Below are 18,771 nucleotides of genomic sequence, written 5' to 3'. Positions count from 1 at the left end.
CTGGGGGCCGGGCGGCTGTTTCCTGTCCTGGTGCATGGTGGTCGGACGAAGGAATTGTTGGAAAATTTTCTCGGAGGTTCGTATATAAATGTGTTTTTACCCAGTGTGCATTATTCTCCGCCCGGCCGCCGCCCTCAGCGCGGCGGCGCGGGCCCGCTTGGGCCCGGGCTCCGGCTCCCACTGCTCAGCCTCGGCCGCAGGCCTTGCCGAGTCTACGGCCGCCTCGGTAGCGGCGGCTGGGCAGAAGCGGAGTTTATTAATAACCCGCGGCCGCCACTCTGGGGCGGCGGAGCTTTTCTTGCTGAGGACGCAACCCCCCCCCCCCCCCTTGTCTCGGCGTGCCGCGCCCCGCCTGTTCCCCTCAGGGGACCGCCGAGGGGAGGGAGCGAGAGAGGGGAGGGTGGAGTCCTCCGGAGCCTGGCGGCGTTTCTCGGCCTGACCTCGGCGCAGAGTCCCCAGGCGCGCCGAGGCGAAGCTCCTCCGGCTGGGACGCCCGGCTCACGGTTCGCAACAGGGGCGCCTGCGGCCCGGCTGGCCGAGAGCCCGCTCGGGACCCCGCCTGCGGATCGCACCCAGAATTTCCTCCCACTCGAATCGTGGAGAGATTTATTGTTTTCTTCACTTGCTTTATTACTGTTTTTTAAAAGATCGCAGAACCCTAACATCGAGTTTTAGAAATTAGCAATTCTCCCTTTCTCTAGTTTTGACTAGAGTGAACAAATCATTGTAACACCTTGTAATGTTTTGTTGTGAGTTTTGAATTCGTTTTTGTTCCCTCCTTTTTTTTTTTTTAAACATTTCCCAATTATAACGTTTTGTAAAAGGGCACAATTGCCAGCACACTAAAGTTAGCTTCTGCCTTTGCTTTGGAAGTGTCAACTGGCACAGTTAGGTGGGGATATGGTGAGAAATTGTAGATATCAGGTTGTGGTATTTTTTTGTCTTTCATTTTGCTAGAAAATAACGTGTTTCTCAGTGGTTGACAAAGATTAGTGTAATACTAATTTTTAAAACTCGGTACATAGTTTTTTCTTTTAAGTTAAAAAAAATGTGACAAGAGCACCCGAAAGTACCAGTAAGATGCATAAATAGTTTTATCCTGGCATATTCAGACTGTTTACACTGTTGACACTAAATTGGTTGTCTAAAAATGACCCCCCCTTATTTTTAAAAAAATTGATAAAATGCACCACCTACCTACCTTATACTTAACCACTTATAGTGTACATTTACTCACTTACAGGTGAGTTTTATTATATTCAGAGTTGTACACTTGTCCCATTTATACATCTCCACAATTTTTTAAACATGTTCATCACTCCCAAAAGAAACTTACTCCCCATTTCCTCTCATCGCCCCAGATTTATAGTTTGCCCTTTCTGGCCTTTTCATGTAAACAGAATAATTGAGGATGTGATCTTCTATGACTGGCTTAGCATAGTATTTGCCAGATTTATTCATGTTTTAGCATGTATTAGTACTTCATTTATTTTCATTGTCAAATGGACATAGTCCATTTTATTCATTCATCTGTTGATGGATATTTGGGTTATTTCCATCTTTTGGCTATTATGGATAATGCTTCTGTGAACATTTGAGTACAAATTTTTCTGTGGACATAGGATTTGCAGGTGTTTTTGTGTGTGTATGTACGTGCATATGTTATTGTTTGCTGTGTTGGGGATCCAAACTACGACCTTGTGCATGGTAGGCGGTTATGTACTCTACCACCAAAATACATTTTTAGCCCTTTTTTGTAATTTTATTTTGAGAATGGCCTAAGTTGCTCAGGCAGGCCTCAAACTTGTGATCCTCCTGCCTTAGCCACCTGAACAGCTGGGACTACCTGCATGCACTACTACACTGGGTTTGGACATAGGTGTTTATTTCTCTTGGGTACATGTACCTATAAGCTGGATCATATAACTCTATGTTAAACCTTTTATAGAACTGTCAAACTGTTTTCCAAAGTGTACCATTTACATTCTTACCAGCAAGATATAAGGGTCCCAATTTCTCAACATCCTTGCCACCACTTGTTATTATAGCCATCTTGGTAGATATGAAGTGGCACCTATTGTGGGTTGATTTACATTTCTCTGATGGCTAATGATATTGAGCATTTTTTTCACATCCATTATTGGCCAGTTGTATATCTTTGGAGAACGCTATTTGGATCCTTTCCTCATTTAAAAGTTGGTTTCTTTGTCTTTTCATTTATTTAAAATTTTTTTGGTACCAGGGATTGAACCTAGAGGCACTTAATCACAAAGCCACATTCATAGCCCTTTTCATTTTTTCTTTTGAGACAGGGTGTCACCAAGTTTTTAAGGCCTTGTTAAATTGCTGAGGCTGGTTTTGAATTTGCCATCTTCCTGCCTTTGCCTCCTAAGCCACAGGTATTACAGGCATCCACCACCATGCCCAACTTCTTTGTCTTTCCATTTTTGAATTGTAAAGTTGTTTGTGCACTCTAAATAGAAATCCCTTATCAGATACATGATTTGAAAAGTAACCTAAGCCTTCTGGTAAGCATTGGGATATTGCTTAAAAAGTCATTGTGTTCTTCATAGAAAGATGAGCTGGCTGGAGTGGAAAAAAGTAATCTATTACTTTAGCTGTTATTCATTTTTTACAATGTGTGTGAAAAAAAATATATATATATTATGATCATTTGAGGAGAACTTTCTCAGTCCTAAGGATTTCATTACTTAGCTTTGAGGTTTTGTCTAGTGGTTTGGGTTTTGGTAGGGGATGGAGGTTAAATCTAAAGTTTAACCCAGTTCTGAATCCTTTTGCTCCTGGCTTTATTTCAGGACATAATGCACTGCCCTCACCCCCCACCTCCACGGTATTGGGGATTGAACCCAGGGCCACTCTACCCCTGAGCTACATCCCTAGCACTTTTTATTGTTTTGTTTTATTTTGAGACAGGGTCTTACTAAAATTGCCCAGGCTGGCCTTGACTTTGTGATCCTTATGCCTTACAGGTGTGTATCACTGCCCACAGTTAGGACATAGTAATTTTTTTGAAAGAGTTTAGTTGAATGTGTTATTGCTCCTTTCTGTACTAATTTGTATTTTTAAGGAATGGCCTTTGTGAGCCAATATTATGAACTTTATTGTCAATTGAGATGATTCTTGGGCTGGGGATATAGCTCAGTTGGTAGAATGTTTGCCTTGCAAGCATAAGGCCCTGGGTTCAATCCCCAGTACTGCAAAAAAAAAAAAAAGAAATGATTCTTTATAAAGATGGATTTTGATTGAGAACCCTCCTCAATAGAAAAGAATTTTTATGTGTATTTAACCCAGAGACACAAAATTACTGAGCCACATCCTCAGTCCTTTTATAATTTTGAGACAGGATCTCAACTGAGTTGCTTAGGGCCTCGCTAAGTGGCTGAGGTTGGCCTCAAACTTGTGATTCTTCTGCCTCAGCCTCCCAAATTGCTAGAATTACAGGCTTATACCACCATTCCTGGCTAGAAAAAAAATTTTTTGAAGACAGTGAATGCTTTAATTCACACTTTCTCATAAAACTAATCTCATTTTAAAACTGCAGTGACAACTCTATGCCATGTGGAAGTATATGTCCATTAAAATGTAGACACAGACATACCATTCCTGACTATATTTCTTCTACTTAAAATTCCAGTCCACCACTTAATACTGGCTAGGCACTTACTTATGTGATTTTTTTTAGTGTTTTATATATGTACATAAATTTATAATCCTCACTACAAACCTAAGACAGTTGCTACAGTTACCCTATTTTGTAGGTGAACCAACTGAATTGTAGAGTTACTTATCCAGTTGTAAGCTGAGACATGAACCTATGACTGGCTCAGAAACCCATTCTTTCTACTGAATTTCTCAAACTACCAGATTTTTTAAAAATAAAGCTATCAAATGCCCTCCTCTTTAACTTCTAAAATATAAGATATCTGTTGTCCCTGGAATGATAATAGTGTTTTGAAATCTGTACATAAAATGACGTAGCATAGTATACATTGTTATTTATATACATCTTTAAATTAATGATAAATGCATTTGGCCCTATATTGACTCAGCATTGAAAATACAGATATTCTTTATATGGTATGGATATAATGATTACAAGAAGTTGAAATCATTTAAATTCATGGTACTTTATAAATAATACATACATATGGCAGCATATCATACAAAGTGAGACACAGAAAAAGAAAAGGAATAAAGATCTAGTCTTTAATCTTGCCTCAGGCTATAACTAGCTGTGACCAGCTACAAACTATATTCCTTTTTTTCATCCCCATATTTAGCAAGCATGTATTATGTGCTAGGCATTCTCCTAGGCACTGGGAATTCATAGGTCAACCAACAGCCAAGGAACCCTGATATCATACAACTTGAAGATTATGATTACAAATTCTCTAAGAGCTAGGAAAGAGGGCAAAGAGAGTGCTGTGATAGAGAATAATGAGTTGTTAAAATATCACCTATTTTAGATAGGAGGTGACATCTCACAATATGTGCAAAAGCCAAGAAGAGTTAGGTGTGTTCTAGGAGCTAAAAGGTCACTATAGCTGTATATGTATAACGGAGAAGGACAGTTGTAGAGGCCTCTGACACATGAGTTATGATAAATTCAGAAATTTATTGAACATGTAGTCATAATTTTCAAAAATACAAAGACCATAAAACAAGACAGTAGCAGCCAGGTGCAATGGCACATACCTGTGATCCCAGCAGCATTGGAGGCTGAGGAAGGAAGATTCCAAGGTCAAGACCAGCCTCAGCAGTTTAGCAAGATCCTCAGCAAATTAATGAGATCTTGTCTCAAATTTTTAAAAAGGGCTAGGGATGTAGCTCAGTGGTAAAGTGACCCCCAGGTTCAATCCCCAGTACAAAAAAAAAAGTAACATGTAACAGACTGTATCAGGTGGGTGTTGTATTCTTTCTTTTTTTCAAAATAGGAAACAAGCTAAGCAAGCTAGAGCTGAGCAGGATTTGAATGTATAAAGGCCAACAAATGATATTAATTCTGTATAGATGAAAAGCTGTGACAATAAAAACATGACCATTGATTCAGAGTGATCTGGGGCTATAAGCCAAATTACTGCAAATGCTGTAGCACTTGATGATAACTGAGATTTGGGTAGTGAGGGAAAGACACCATGGAATTGCTAATAAGGGTATGTGGAATAAAGACTTCCCTGTGTTGTACTACCCTTTCTGTCTTCAACTTCTCCAAAATATCTACTTATTTATTTATATTCAAATTCACGGGCTGGAGTTGTAGCTCTGGTAGAGCACTTGCTTAGCACAAGTGAGGCACCGGATTCAATCCTCAGCACCACATAAAAATAAATAAATAAAGATACTGTGTCTGTCTATTAAAAAAAAAAATTCACATGTTCTTTTCTTTGTGTCCCTAAGGTAGTTAAGTGCTCTTTTACTCAATGTTTTTGTGTGTAGTTAAGAAAAAATTTGTGGCCACTTTTATTTTAAAACTAAAATAATAAGCCATGAACATAATACATGGTAGTTTTTTCTAACTTACAGAATATATACAATAAAAATTAAAAGGTCCTTCCCCACTCTACCCTCATTTCCTAGTCCTATTCCTGGGTGGAAACTATGTGAGTTTTTAAATGTATTCACAAGCTTGTGCTGATACTTCCATACATTTTAAAAACATGAATGCAGTCATACCAGGTGTACTCTGCATCTTGCTTTTTCTGACTTAAAATATGTCTTGGATTTGTTCCTTAGAGTTCCATAAAGATCATTCTCATTCTTTTCTGTGTTTTATGATGTTGGGGCTTGAACCCAGGATCTTGTGTATACTAGGCAAGCATTGTACCATCAAGCTATCCTCAGCCCTTCTCTCGTTCTTTTAATTGCTGCATGTTTCATGTGTGGATGTCCTATATTTAACATGTTCTTTTGAAGGACTTTTAGATTATTGAGCACTTTTTGCTATTGTAAATAATGCCTCAGTGAACCTTGAACGCTTTCATGACTATTAGATAAATTCCAAGAATCACTTAGTTGAATAGTTGCATTTAAATTTTTGATAGTTGGTGTCAAGTACAGTGTGTGCATATACACTCAAATAGTATATAGACACATATAAACATCGACACATATGTGTTTGTGTGTGTATGCTTTTTTAATAGTTTGCCTACGGTTTAGCTAAGGATCTGAAGGAGAATGATAGAAGATGAAATAACAAAGGTAAGTAAGTGCCAAATTGGAGAATAGCCTGAATGTCAGGCTAATGAATTGGACATAGACCTATAAGCAGTGTGAGTAAAATATTAGAGGGAAGAAATGTTCAAATCTGGAAGCATTCTATTTTAGGATTCCTTTGCAAGGATCTTAAGTTTTTGCTGTACTTTAAAGGAACCCAAACTATAATGTGTCTTACTAGGGATTTTTACAAAAAGACGAATCTGAAAAGTTCTGTAGATCAATTCTTAGGAAAAAGATTGTTAGACCTTTGACAAATAAAAATATGTTTCTGTATTTATCATTTTAATGCTTCCCTTCGATTATCTTTAATCATTCCTCTATTAAATCAAACAGAGGGTCTAGCAGAACATTCAAAACCAGTAAAAATGTGGTCAAACTAGCATATTCATCATGTTGCTGGTAGCAAAACAGTTGGCACAACCCTTTTAGAAAATGATATGCAGACTGGGAAAGTTGCTCAGTGGTAGAGCATTTGCCTAGCATGGGTTTAATCCCTAGCACCACAGAGGGAAGGGGAATGACAGGCCAATTATAGTAGTCACACACCTATAATCTCAGCAATAATTTGGGAGGCTGAGGCAGGAGAATCACAGTTTGAGGCCAGCCTCAGCAACGTAGCAAGACCCTGTCTCAAAATTTAAAAAAAAATTAAAGGACTGGGGATGTAACTCAATAGTGAAGCACCAAAACATAAAAAACATGTAAAGGGGCCATGGGTATAACTTAGTGGTAGAACACTTGCTCTAGGTCCAGTCCCCAGCTTTACACACACAACCCCCACCAGACACACAAGTAATGATCACAGATTGTTATAAAAATACTGATATTTTCTGATCCACTAAACTTAATTGTGGGAACATATTTTTAAGTGGTACTAGAGATTGAACCTAGGGGTGCTCTGCAACTGAGTTGAAGCTGCCTGGAACTTGCAGTCCTGCTTCAGCCTCCAGGCATGTGCTCTGGGAGGTTAAGGATATAATCTACTCTGCTCCTCCCAAAACACTGTATTTATAAACATTATTAACTGAAAGATTGTTTTTAATGACAAAATCATCTGTGCCTTATATGTAGTAATAAAAAGTTAAGTGACTTTTAAGAGAAATTAATGTTGTGTTTATTTGTTTTTGTGTTCATTTGGTACTGGGGATTGAACACAAGATCCCTTGAATGCCAAGTGTAGTCCACCACTGAGCTATAACCTGGACACCTAATTTGAATTAAAAGTGATCATTATTAAGAAGTGTTGTCAACTTGGTAGAACTTACAGAAATGAAAAAAGCTGAAGACTACTTTCAGGGATCATTTCTGTAGTTTGTTTTAAAAATTAAAAAGTAAATACAAAATAATAGCTCTAATTACAACATTGTAAAATAAATGTATATACAGGTAGCAAGAACTAGAGAATAAAACCAGAAAAAATGAAAATATTTGATCTGTTAAACTGTTGAGAATCATTTTTCTTAATTTTAAAATTTATTTTACAGTATTGTACACAAGGAAAATTTTAGTTGTGTATAGAATAGAGTAAGATAGCTGGCACTGTTATGGATATGAAGGATGAGAATGGTGCAAAAAGAACAGTAAAGAGATTATTCCAATAGTTAAGATATGAGATGAAAAAGTTCTGAAGGTAAATATCATGATGTTGGCAACTGCTGTCTTGTAATCAAAACTTAAGCCAAGGGTCGCAGTGCACTCCTGTAATCCCAACCATTTTGGAGACTGAGGCAGGAGGATTACAAGTTCAAAACCAGCCTCAGCAACTTAGCAAGGCCCTAAGCAACTAAGCAAGTCCCTATCTCAAAATAAAAAATAAAATAAAGACTGGAGGTGTAACTCAGTGGTTAAGTGTTCCTGGGTTCTCTTTCTAGTACCATTAAAAAAAATTAAATTTAAAAACGAGAATTTAGTTAAGGGTGACTTGAGAATTTTTATTCTGGGTATCTTGCTTTGATGAAAATAGGCAAATCCAGATGGCAAACCTCTTAGAGCAGAAAGATGAATTGGCAAACCTTAATGGAATGTGTTGTGTTTATTTGGAAAGAAAACAATACACACACACACACACAAGCACATGTATACACATAGTTATATATACGGTATGTATATACTCAGGATTATTTATATACATGTATATGTGCACACAGTATATATTCATGTTATATATATACATTTTAATTTATATATATATTTTAGTTTAAAGATCTCAATTGACTGGCTTTATTTTCAATTCTAGAATAGAATAACATTTAATTTCGTAAAAAATAAATGTTTCAATAACTAAAAAAAAAAAGAGTTGACCTGAGCATAGAAAAGTAATTACTAGACTTTGGGAAGGGTGAGGTTGATAAAGGGAGGGTAGATAATGACTATAAAACAGAAGAAATAAGTTCTGGTGTTCTATATTATAGTGGGATGAATATAGTTAAGAATATTATATATTTTATTAAAGAAGAGAAACTTGAAGACTTCAAACATAAAGAAATGATGAGTGGTAAATGTTCAATCACCCTGATTTGATTTGTGTATGCTCTATGCATATGTAGAAATATCACACTGAATCTCACTAATATGTACAATTACTATATGTTCATCAAAAAAAATGAAATGAAGAATAAGTGTTCCAGTGATCCAAACAAAGGAGGTTGGCTTTATAGACAGAAGTGTTTGAAGAAAATAGAAACAAAAAACCAGTTTAGATTTCAAAATTACTTTCCTTATAAATAACAGGGACAGGGTGCCAGGACAATAGGAAAATAACTGATCAATTAACATCAAGTTACATTGTGTAAGTTTAAAGCAGAGGGAATATCATTTTCATGCCAATTGAAACTGATCTGTTGGGAAATCTGGCTATCTTAGTTTCTCACAAGGTCAGCTTAGTTTCAGCTTGGTGACTTGCATCTTTACCGTGACTCCATTTTGATTTTATTTATTTATTTTATTTTTACAGACTGCATTTTGATTCATTGTATACAAATGGGGTACAACTTTTCATTTGTATGGTTGTACACAATATAGATTCACACCACTCATGTAATCATAAATATACATAGGGTATTACTGGTTCATTCTATTATCTTTCCATCCCCACCCCCTTCCACCCTATTTTCCTCTACACCATCTAAAGTTCCTTCATTCTTCTCTTATCCCCTGCCACCTGCCCCTCGTTATATATCGTCATTCACTTTCAGAGAAAACATTTGGCCTTTGGTTTTTTGGGCTTGGCCTATTTCACTCAGCATGATATTTTTCCAACTTCATCCATTTACCAGCAAATGCCATAATTTTTTCTTCTTTATGGCTGAGTAATATTCCATTGTGTATATATTTTTAAAGTATTTTTAGTTGTAGATGGACATAATATCTTTATTTATTTTTATGTGGTGGTATGGATCGAACCCGTGCCTCATACATGTGAGGCAAGTGGTTTACCACTGAGCCACAACCCCAGCCCATATTTGTGTAATTTTTTTGTTTTTTGTTTTTGTTAGTACTTGGTATTGAACCCAGGTCCTGGAGCCTTTTTATTGTGTACCTGTGATGAAACTCTTATGAGCAAACCCTTGCATATAAAATGTACTTAGATTTATAGTTTTTAAGGTAAGATTGTGGTGGTAAGTTACTATTTTTGGGTTAAACAAGAAACTGAAGTAGGAACAGAATTGTCTCATGGGAACAAATGTCTGGTTTCTTTACCTTGGCGTCTTATTATTTACAGTTATTAAAACTGCTAAAATTCATTTCTAGTATATTTAACTGCTTAGAACACAACTGGTGTATCTCCTAGTATGCTGAAGTTGTGTTCAGTTTTTCACTTTCAGGCTTAAGTTGATAATATGAAGCTTTAAAGAATCTAATATATGCAGAAATATTTTCTACTTTTGTGTTTCATGCAAATAGTTATTTTCCACAGAGAGGATGAACCGGTGCTTGTTAGATACAGCTTCAGTTCTCTCTGGTATGCAAGTACTTTACTCTGAATATCTTATAAATAATTAGCCATTAAACTTAAAACATATTACCTACTACTGTTCTTTAATACCAGTAGATCTATTTGATTAAAGCATATTAGGGGATTTTTAAAAAGTCATTGTTCTCTGAATTAATCAGTGCAAATCAGCTTTACCTTTCTGTTTCTTCTCTTGGCTGTGTGATAAATTGAATGCATAAACCTGCTATTATCACCTTTGTTTTGATTTAAAGTTTTGGTTAATCTAAGCAGTGGTTCTCATGAATAAAATTAAAAATATTACACTTTTAAAAAGAAGAAAACAAAAGGTTACACTTAAAATGCATTTATACTAAAATATCACTTTTAGCTCTTTTTTTTTTTTAGGGTTCAAGATTGTGTGTATGTTTATTTGAAAAAAAGATTCTACTGCCAATAAATATTTGAAAACTTTTATAATATGCTCTGATTGTTAAAAATGGGGGCAGTCTGATAGACTGAGATGGTAGCTTGAAAAATGGGATATAGTGACTCAGTAGGGATATCACTCAAACAAAAAGATCTAGATTTTTCAAGAAGTTCTTTTACTCTCATTTTTTACAACTCTACCTCCAAACTAAAAAGGAGCTGAGAGTGACTCAGGAGACTGAGGCAGGAGGATTGTGAGTTCAAAGCCAGCCTCAGCAACTTAGCCAGGAACTTAGCAACTCAGCAAGACCCTGTCTCTAAATAAAATACAAAAAAGAGCTAGGGATGTCACTCAGTGGTTAAGTGCCCCTGTGTTCAATACCCAGAACCAAAAACAAAAACAAAAAAAACCTAAACAGGATAACCCCTAGAATGGGAGGAAATAATTACAGTTTATATATCTTATAAGGGATTAATTCCCAGAATATATAAAGAACTCTTACAATTCAATAATACAAAGACAAATAGCTTGATTTTAAATAGAGACAGAATCCGTGTAGACATAGATGTACCAAAGGTCAATAAGCACATGAAAAGATGTCCAGCATTGTTTTATTTATTTATTTATTTATTTATTTATTTATTTATTTATTTATACTGGGGATTGAACCCTGGGGGGGCTTTACCACTGAGCTACATCCTCAGCTCTTTTTCTTTCTTACTTTGAAACAGTCTTGCAAAGTTGCTGAGACTGGCCTCTGACTTTGAATCCTCTGTCTCAGCCTTCTGAGTTATTATCTATCATTCTGCATTATTGAAATGCAAATCAAAACTACAGTGAAATACTAGTTCATACTCACTACAATGGCTATAATGAAGGACTGTAATGAGTATTAGCTAGGGAGAAATTGCTAGTGGGAATATAGTCAAGTGATAAATTACTTTGTAGAGAGTTCCCCTTGGATGACTTCTGAATTTTCTGTGAAACATTAATTTGCTGATAGTGAGATGGTGAAGGATAGGGAGTGCAGCAAAAGGTTTGTAGCAAATGGAAGATATTTCAAATAGTCACCCTGAAGAAACAAAGAAACAAATTTGCTGGACAGTGAGGGATTTGGAGGATGTTAGAAAAGTAAATTTTCATGGCCCCTTAGGACTGTTTCATTTAACACTATCAAATGAAGCAATTGGATCCAGAAAGTAAATATGAGTCCTACTCAGTTATTTTTGACTAAAGATGGATGTTTCAGCTATAGATGTGTAGTGTCCCATTCAGTGTTATAGAACAAGGTCTACTTTGTTAGAAATGTTGAGTTGGGTGTCAGGAATTTTATAATTGTCTAACAGTGCTTTGCTTTCCTCACCCATGACAAGATGAGCAGTTTTTGTGGTACACGCCTGTAATCCCAGCAACTTGGGAGGCCAAGATAGGAGGATGAGTTCAAAATCTGCCTCAGCAAAGGCAAGGCCCTAAGCAATTCAGTGAGACCTGTCTCTAAATAAAATACAAAATAGGGCTGGGGATGTGGTTCAGTGGTTGAGTGCCCCTAAGTTCAATTCCTGGTACCCTGCCCCCAATAAAGAAAAAAACAACAACAAAATGTTAACACATACAATATTCATCTCGGAGGAAATAAAGTACAATCTACCATTGTGAATTTTGAAACAGCGTGCTTTTTTTTTTTTTTTTTTTTTTTTTTTGGTACCAGAGATTGAATCCAGGGACTCAACCACTGAGCCACATCCCCAGTCCTTTTAAATATTTTATTTAGAGACAGGGTCTCATTTAGTTGCCGAGGCTGGCTTTGAACTTGCAATCCTCCTGCCTTAGCCTCCTGAGCTGCTGGGATACAGGCATGTGCCACCATGCCTGGCCAAGGACATGCTTTTAATAGAGCAACTTCAGAAGTTGTGTTTGGAATATCAGAACCTTTCTTTTTTCTCTGCTGCCATTCCTCAAACTCTCTAATCTCACTGAAAGCAAACTAGGGTGTACTTACCTCTAGCTTGGTTCAGGTTGTGCCCTTATAAGTCGTGTCATTAGTGCTACTTTCTTGAGGTTTAAGAGATATTTTGTAGTTTAATACTCTTACCCTGCATATTAAGTGAGATTGCATCTGATATCAAATATCAAATACCGTTACTTTTTTTTTGTGGTTCAGAAATATATTTCTATCTTTGTTTCATGTGTGTCATTCTTTATCCTCAAGTGCCTGTATTTTTCTTCAAGGTAGAAAATGTTGTTAGCCAAATAAATCGGGATTCTCAAGGGATGACAGAGTTTCCTGGAGGAGGAATGGAGGCTCAACATGTTACCTTATGCCTCACAGAGGCAGTAACTGTGGCAGGTGAGCAGTCATATTTGAAGGGATCACGTGAGTTTGGTAATATCATTTATCTTAAAGACATTCTTATAACACTGTGTTTACTTACCTATACTTCATTTAGGTAGAGGTAACATAAACCTAGGCCTTTCTGAGGTTTTTTGGGTTTTTTTTTTGTTTCTTGTTTGGTACTGGGGATTAAAACCCAGGGGTACTTAACCACTGAGTCACATCCCCACCCTTTTAATTTTTATTTTGAGACAGGGTCTCATTAAGTTGCTAAGGCTGGTCTTGAACTTGTGATCCTCCTGCCTCAGCCTCCTGAGTTGCTGGGATTACAGGGGTGTGCCACCATGCCTGGCTATTATGAAAAATTTTTTCCTTGAAGTGGGTGCTGGGTATAATAGGGCAGGGAAATATTTTTTGTAAATGCTAAAAAGGAATTCCACTTTGCTCTCTTTAAAAACTAAATAAAGCAACCTGCCTTTTGTATAATTTCATTAAAAAAATTAATCAGCATGCACATATGTTAGTTATCTAAAGAAAGTAATTTTGTTTTACAATAGACGGTGACAATTTAGAAAATATGGAAGGTGTAAGCTTGCAAGCAGTAACACTTGCAGATGGCTCTACTGCTTACATACAACACAATTCTAAAGGTACGTACATCATAAATGGCCAGTTGGTTAGTACCAGCAATTCATAACCATAGAGTTGGAACCCCTGGCAACTATACCTCCTTCCCAGTCTCTCATAAAGATACTAGATTGCTTATAATAATTTTAAATAATTTTAACTTAAATTTTGATAACTTGATAATTTGGGGCACGCTTTGAGATAATAGGAAGATATTCTAGGGTATTAAAATTAATGGGAGAGAGGAGGACAAGGGAGTGTGTCTGAACTATTTCCTATTTTTATCAAAATCATTTTCTTTTTTAACCTAAGTTTATTAATGTGTTTATTAAACATAAGAGTAGACATTTGTTTTTGCTTTTATAACATTGTCTCTGAGTAAGTGTTTACTTTGCTCCAGGAAATAGCCCAGTTCTAAAACTCTTTGTTTTTATGGGAACCTACTGAGCACACACCTACATACACAAGGGTCTGCATACTTCCCTGGGTGACAGTGACATTTGGCTTCATATACGCTGACCTACTGTTCAGCTTCCCCATAGTCAGGGTCACTGATTCTGAGTGGCTCTGAAAAGTACCTAGAGGTTCAATTCATGTAGCTTGCTGTGATGAGCCACTCTTCCTCTTGTACTTGTTTGATTGCAAATTGGAGGGGAGGAAGGATGGCTGAGGGAGGATTTTCTGCTTTCTATAGGATCACTGGATGTGTTATTGAATTGCCTCAGAACGTTGAGGGAAGAATCAAGATGAACATGAGCTTAAGTAGTGTATGTTTTTATAGTTGATATCATTTTGAAATTGTATAAAGTTAAAAAAATTTTGTTTGTGATAATTTTTTGGCTTGAATCTCTTGTTCCAGATGGGAAGCTCATTGATGGCCAAGTCATTCAGTTGGAAGATGGTTCTGCTGCCTATGTTCAACATGTGCCCATACCTAAAAGTAGTAAGTATTTAAAATACAACATAGGAAACCCTCCTGATCTCTGATTGCAGTATTTGCTGCCACCAGCTCCCTCCCATTACCTAAATTTGGTCCTGATTTCTAGTATACCTTTTGAAAAGGGAGATCAGTAGTGCCAAAAATAGGATCTAAAGACCTTTTTGTTTTGTTGTCGTTTTCTCCAGTACTGAAGATTGACCCCAGGGCTGCTCCAGCACTAAGATACAACTCCAATTCTTTTTTAAAAATTTTGAGACAGGGTCTTGCTAAGTTGCCCAGGCTGGTCTCAATCTTGTAATCCTCCTGCCTTAGCCTAATCAGTAGTAGCTAGGATTATAGATGTGTACCACTACACCTGTCTTAAAGATCATTTTAGCTTAACCAAAACTGTCTCTCAAAGATAGTGGAAAAGAAGTTCCTAGACTGCACTATAGAAATTAGTGAGTAGCAGTCCTAAGTGAACGTGTCGTTATTTGAAACTGAATCCTACATGTCACTCATATTCTTTTGCCCCTACTTTCAACTCTCCTCTTCTTTAGGTATATATTCCTGAAATAAGTATTCTATTTCTTTTCAGTGCTTTCTCAAAGTAGCTTTACTGACTCATAAAGCAGCTATTGGTTGTCATGATACATTTAATGGCTAATTGATTCTCATTGCCAGGTTAGTTAATTGGAACGTTAGAAAACATGGGACCTAAATGTAAACAATTGTTCTTGAGCAGGGGACAGTTTGCGTCTAGAGGATGGTCAAGCAGTGCAGTTAGAAGATGGAACCACAGCATTTATTCACCATACCTCCAAAGGTACAGTAACTCTGAACATATGAAGTAAGGGAGAAGTGGGAGTATGGGAAAAATAAGATCTACTGAAGTGTTGTCATGTTAAAAAATTGTGTTTGTCCTTTGAAGTTCAAGGCACCAGACTTGCACACAGTTTAAGGGAAAGCTTTCTCATAGTTTGAGCTGCCGGGAGCCATTTGGAACAGTAAACACCATGGACTTTGGAGTCATAATGACATGAATTCAAATCCTGGTTTCTTTAAATACTGATTTTGACTGTTACTTGTTAAGTTTTTTAAATTTCCTTGTTCCTAAAGAAAGTGATTTTACTTCTCTCAAATTCTGATCCCTATTTGTATACTGGAGGTGGTAAATATACCTGCTTCATAGAAGTTTTGTGAGGATCAAATGAAATAACATAAAGCACATCATCTGGTGTTCATAGTACTACTCAGTAAAAGTTCATTTCCTTCTTCCTTTAAATATATAACTGTTGGTAAAACTTCAAATTAAGGCCCTTCTCTTCTATTCCTTCAGATAGTTATGACCAGAGTGCATTACAGGCTGTTCAGCTGGAAGATGGCACCACAGCCTATATCCACCATGCGGTGCAAGTCCCGCAGTCTGACACCATCTTGGCAATTCAAGCCGATGGGACAGTGGCAGGACTGCACACTGGGGATGCCACAATTGACCCTGACACCATCAGTGCTTTGGAACAGTATGCAGCGAAGGTATAGTATTTTACTTATTTACTGTCCCAGGTACAACCTCTTTATTTTTCATGAAAAGAAAATATAAGTACAGTTTATCAATAAGCTAGCAATTCAGGGCTGGGATTGTGGCTCAGTGGTAGAGCTCTTGCCTCCCACATATGAGGCACTGGGTTTGATCCCTGCCACCACATTAAAAAAAAAAAATGAATAAATAAAATAAAGGTATTGTGTTCATCTACAACTAAAAAAATAAAAAAAAAATAACAAAAACAAAAACAGCAATTCAGAACCAAAATCATTTAGCCTTAAAGAGAACCAAATTTGTCTTAAAAGAAGTGAAATGTAAAAAGATACATTGGAAGAAAAATAAGGGGATGGGGTAAGGATTTAGAAATTAAATGGATTAGCAGATAATTCATAAAAAGATACCCAAGGATGAGTGTTATAAAAGTAGTAGTAAAGTATAGATGTGCCCAGCTTGGTGGTGCATGCCTAATCCCAGTGGCTCGGGAGACTGAGGCAGGAGGATTATGAGCTCAAAGCCAACCTCAGCAACTTAGCAAGGTCCTAGGCAACTCAGGGAGACCCTGTCTCTAAATGAAATATAAAAAGGGCTGCAGATGTGGCTCAGTGGTAAAGTGCCTTTGAGTCAATCCCTGGTACCAAAAAAAAAAAAGAGGTGGGGGCTGAGTTTTGATCAGTGTGTATTGGTGTGTGGCTATAGTTCCAGCTATTTGGGAGGCTGAGATAAGATGTTTGAGTCTTAGAGTTCTAGGCCAGCCTGAGCAACCATTGTACCAAAACCCCAGCTCTAAAGTGGGTGGTGATGGGTATTTTTCCTGCCTTGAACATATTTCTCTCATATACTTAACTTTTTTTTTTTCACTTTTTGTTTGGGAAATTTACAGACACACAAAAATAAATAATAATGTTCTGATCACCCCACCTAAAAACATTATTAAAATGTCAGACTTGGGGCTAAGGGTGTAGTTCAGTAGAAGAGAGTTTGCCTAGCAGGCATAAAACTCCAGGGTCTGTTCCCACTTTGCAGAAAAGAAAAGGTAAAACTTCTTTAAGCCTTATTTTATTCCTGTAGGTATCCATTGATGGAAGTGAAAGTGTAACAGGTACTGGAATAATTGGAGAAAATGAACAAGAGAAAAAAATGCAGGTATGTAAAGCCTCTTTTTTTAATTAAAATCTTTTTTATTTTTATAGACTGCATTTTGATACATTGTACACAAATGGTGTACAACTTTTCATTTCTATGGTTGTACACAATGCAGATTCACACCATTCATGTAAAAGAATCTCTCAACATTTTCTAAGCAACAATAGAGAATGCACTACTTTCCCAGGAAAATTGCACCATTTCAGAAAAACAGTATATATGTTAGGCAGCAACTTTCTCAAATTACCTCAGGCCCTAAGGTTTGTTAGTAGTTCAAAGTGACATTACAGAAATAGAAATATCCTAGAAATCCAGCTGAGCCTTGTGTTCTTGAATCCAAGGCAGTTATGGAGACCCAGGCATTTTCTTACTGTCCCATCCATGGAATTTCGTTGGTCCTTTCTCTGTGACTCACTCATTGCTGTGACTAATTCTTGCTACTTTGCCATTTGTATGTTTTAAAAGTTTCTTCTACTTCCAACTGATTCCCTTTGTATTTTCCGTTTCAAATTCTGTAGGGAAGGTCCAGCCAAGCTAATTATTATTATTCCTACTTAGCAAAACTTTGGCTACCCCTTGCCTAAGTAACACCCTAGTAACCACCCAAGTAACCACCTTTTTTGTCCCTTTGTTAGTGGGAATTAAACCCAAGGCCTTGCATGTGCTTGGCAAGTGCTCTGCCACTAAGCTATATCCCCAACTATTTTTTTTTTTTTTTTTTTTTGTGGTACTGGGGATCGAACTCAGGGCCTTGTGCTTGCGAGGCAAGCACTGTACCAGCTGAGCTATCTCCCCAGCCCCCCAACCATTTTTTAATGTTATTTTGAGATAGGTTCTCACTAAGGTTGCCCTGGCTGGTTTTGAACATTCAGTCCTCCTGCCTCAGCCTTCCAGCTAGGTGGGATTACAGGTATGTGCCACTGTGATCAGCCAGAGCCACATTTTTAAGCATTAATTTGTGCGTTAACATCACCACTTAATAACATTTAATGATACTGTTAGGTCTTATCAAGAGATTTTTCAGTTATAATACTAGTAAATGATAAAATAACAAGAATTACTGACATCTCTGATAGAAGTTTGATGATTAAATAACCAGTCTATCTGTTTAATAGCTGAAATGGTGCCATTTGTAACAATAATATAAATTCAGTTTTATGTTTACTTAGCCCATGAGCTTTGAAACTTGGTTCAAGTCTTGGAATTCATTTTCACATTTTATGAATAAAATGAGACTGTAATATTTTAAAATTTATGTCATATCTACCTAAGCGAAATTCTACTGAAATGGAAAGATAATGTAAATATATGCAAGAGATATAGGTCAGTGACTTGCATTGGCCTAATAGGTTTTCTTACTGGTAACTACCAAATAATAAGATACTTAAGCAGTAGAGTTTTAGAATTTTTTTCTTTTACAGTACTGGGGTTTGAACCCAGGGGCACTCTATCACTGACCTATATACATCCCTCTTTCTATTTTTTATTTTGAGACAGGGTCTTGCTAAATTGCCCATGCTGGCTTTGAACCTGTGATCCTCCTACTTCAGCTTCCCAAGTAGTCACAACTACAGGCCTGTACCACCATGCTGCCAAAAGATTTTTA

General features: G+C 37.0%; 1 protein-coding gene across 1 annotated transcript in view; it reads left to right on the top strand.

Moving 5' to 3' along the window:
- Znf143 (zinc finger protein 143) overlaps positions 1–18,771 on the top strand; it is a 67,932-nt gene continuing 49,161 nt past the window's right edge. The window contains 7 exon segments of the mRNA XM_047519072.1: positions 1–76; positions 12,828–12,945; positions 13,488–13,580; positions 14,417–14,500; positions 15,222–15,302; positions 15,816–16,012; positions 17,091–17,165. Coding sequence (XP_047375028.1) covers positions 35–76; positions 12,828–12,945; positions 13,488–13,580; positions 14,417–14,500; positions 15,222–15,302; positions 15,816–16,012; positions 17,091–17,165 — 690 coding nt within the window. The 5' untranslated portion in view covers positions 1–34.

The sequence above is a fragment of the Sciurus carolinensis genome, chromosome 11 (assembly GCF_902686445.1).
Source record: "Sciurus carolinensis chromosome 11, mSciCar1.2, whole genome shotgun sequence".
NCBI classification, from domain to species: Eukaryota; Metazoa; Chordata; class Mammalia; order Rodentia; family Sciuridae; genus Sciurus; species Sciurus carolinensis.
This window is presented reverse-complemented; position numbering and strand designations above follow the sequence as displayed.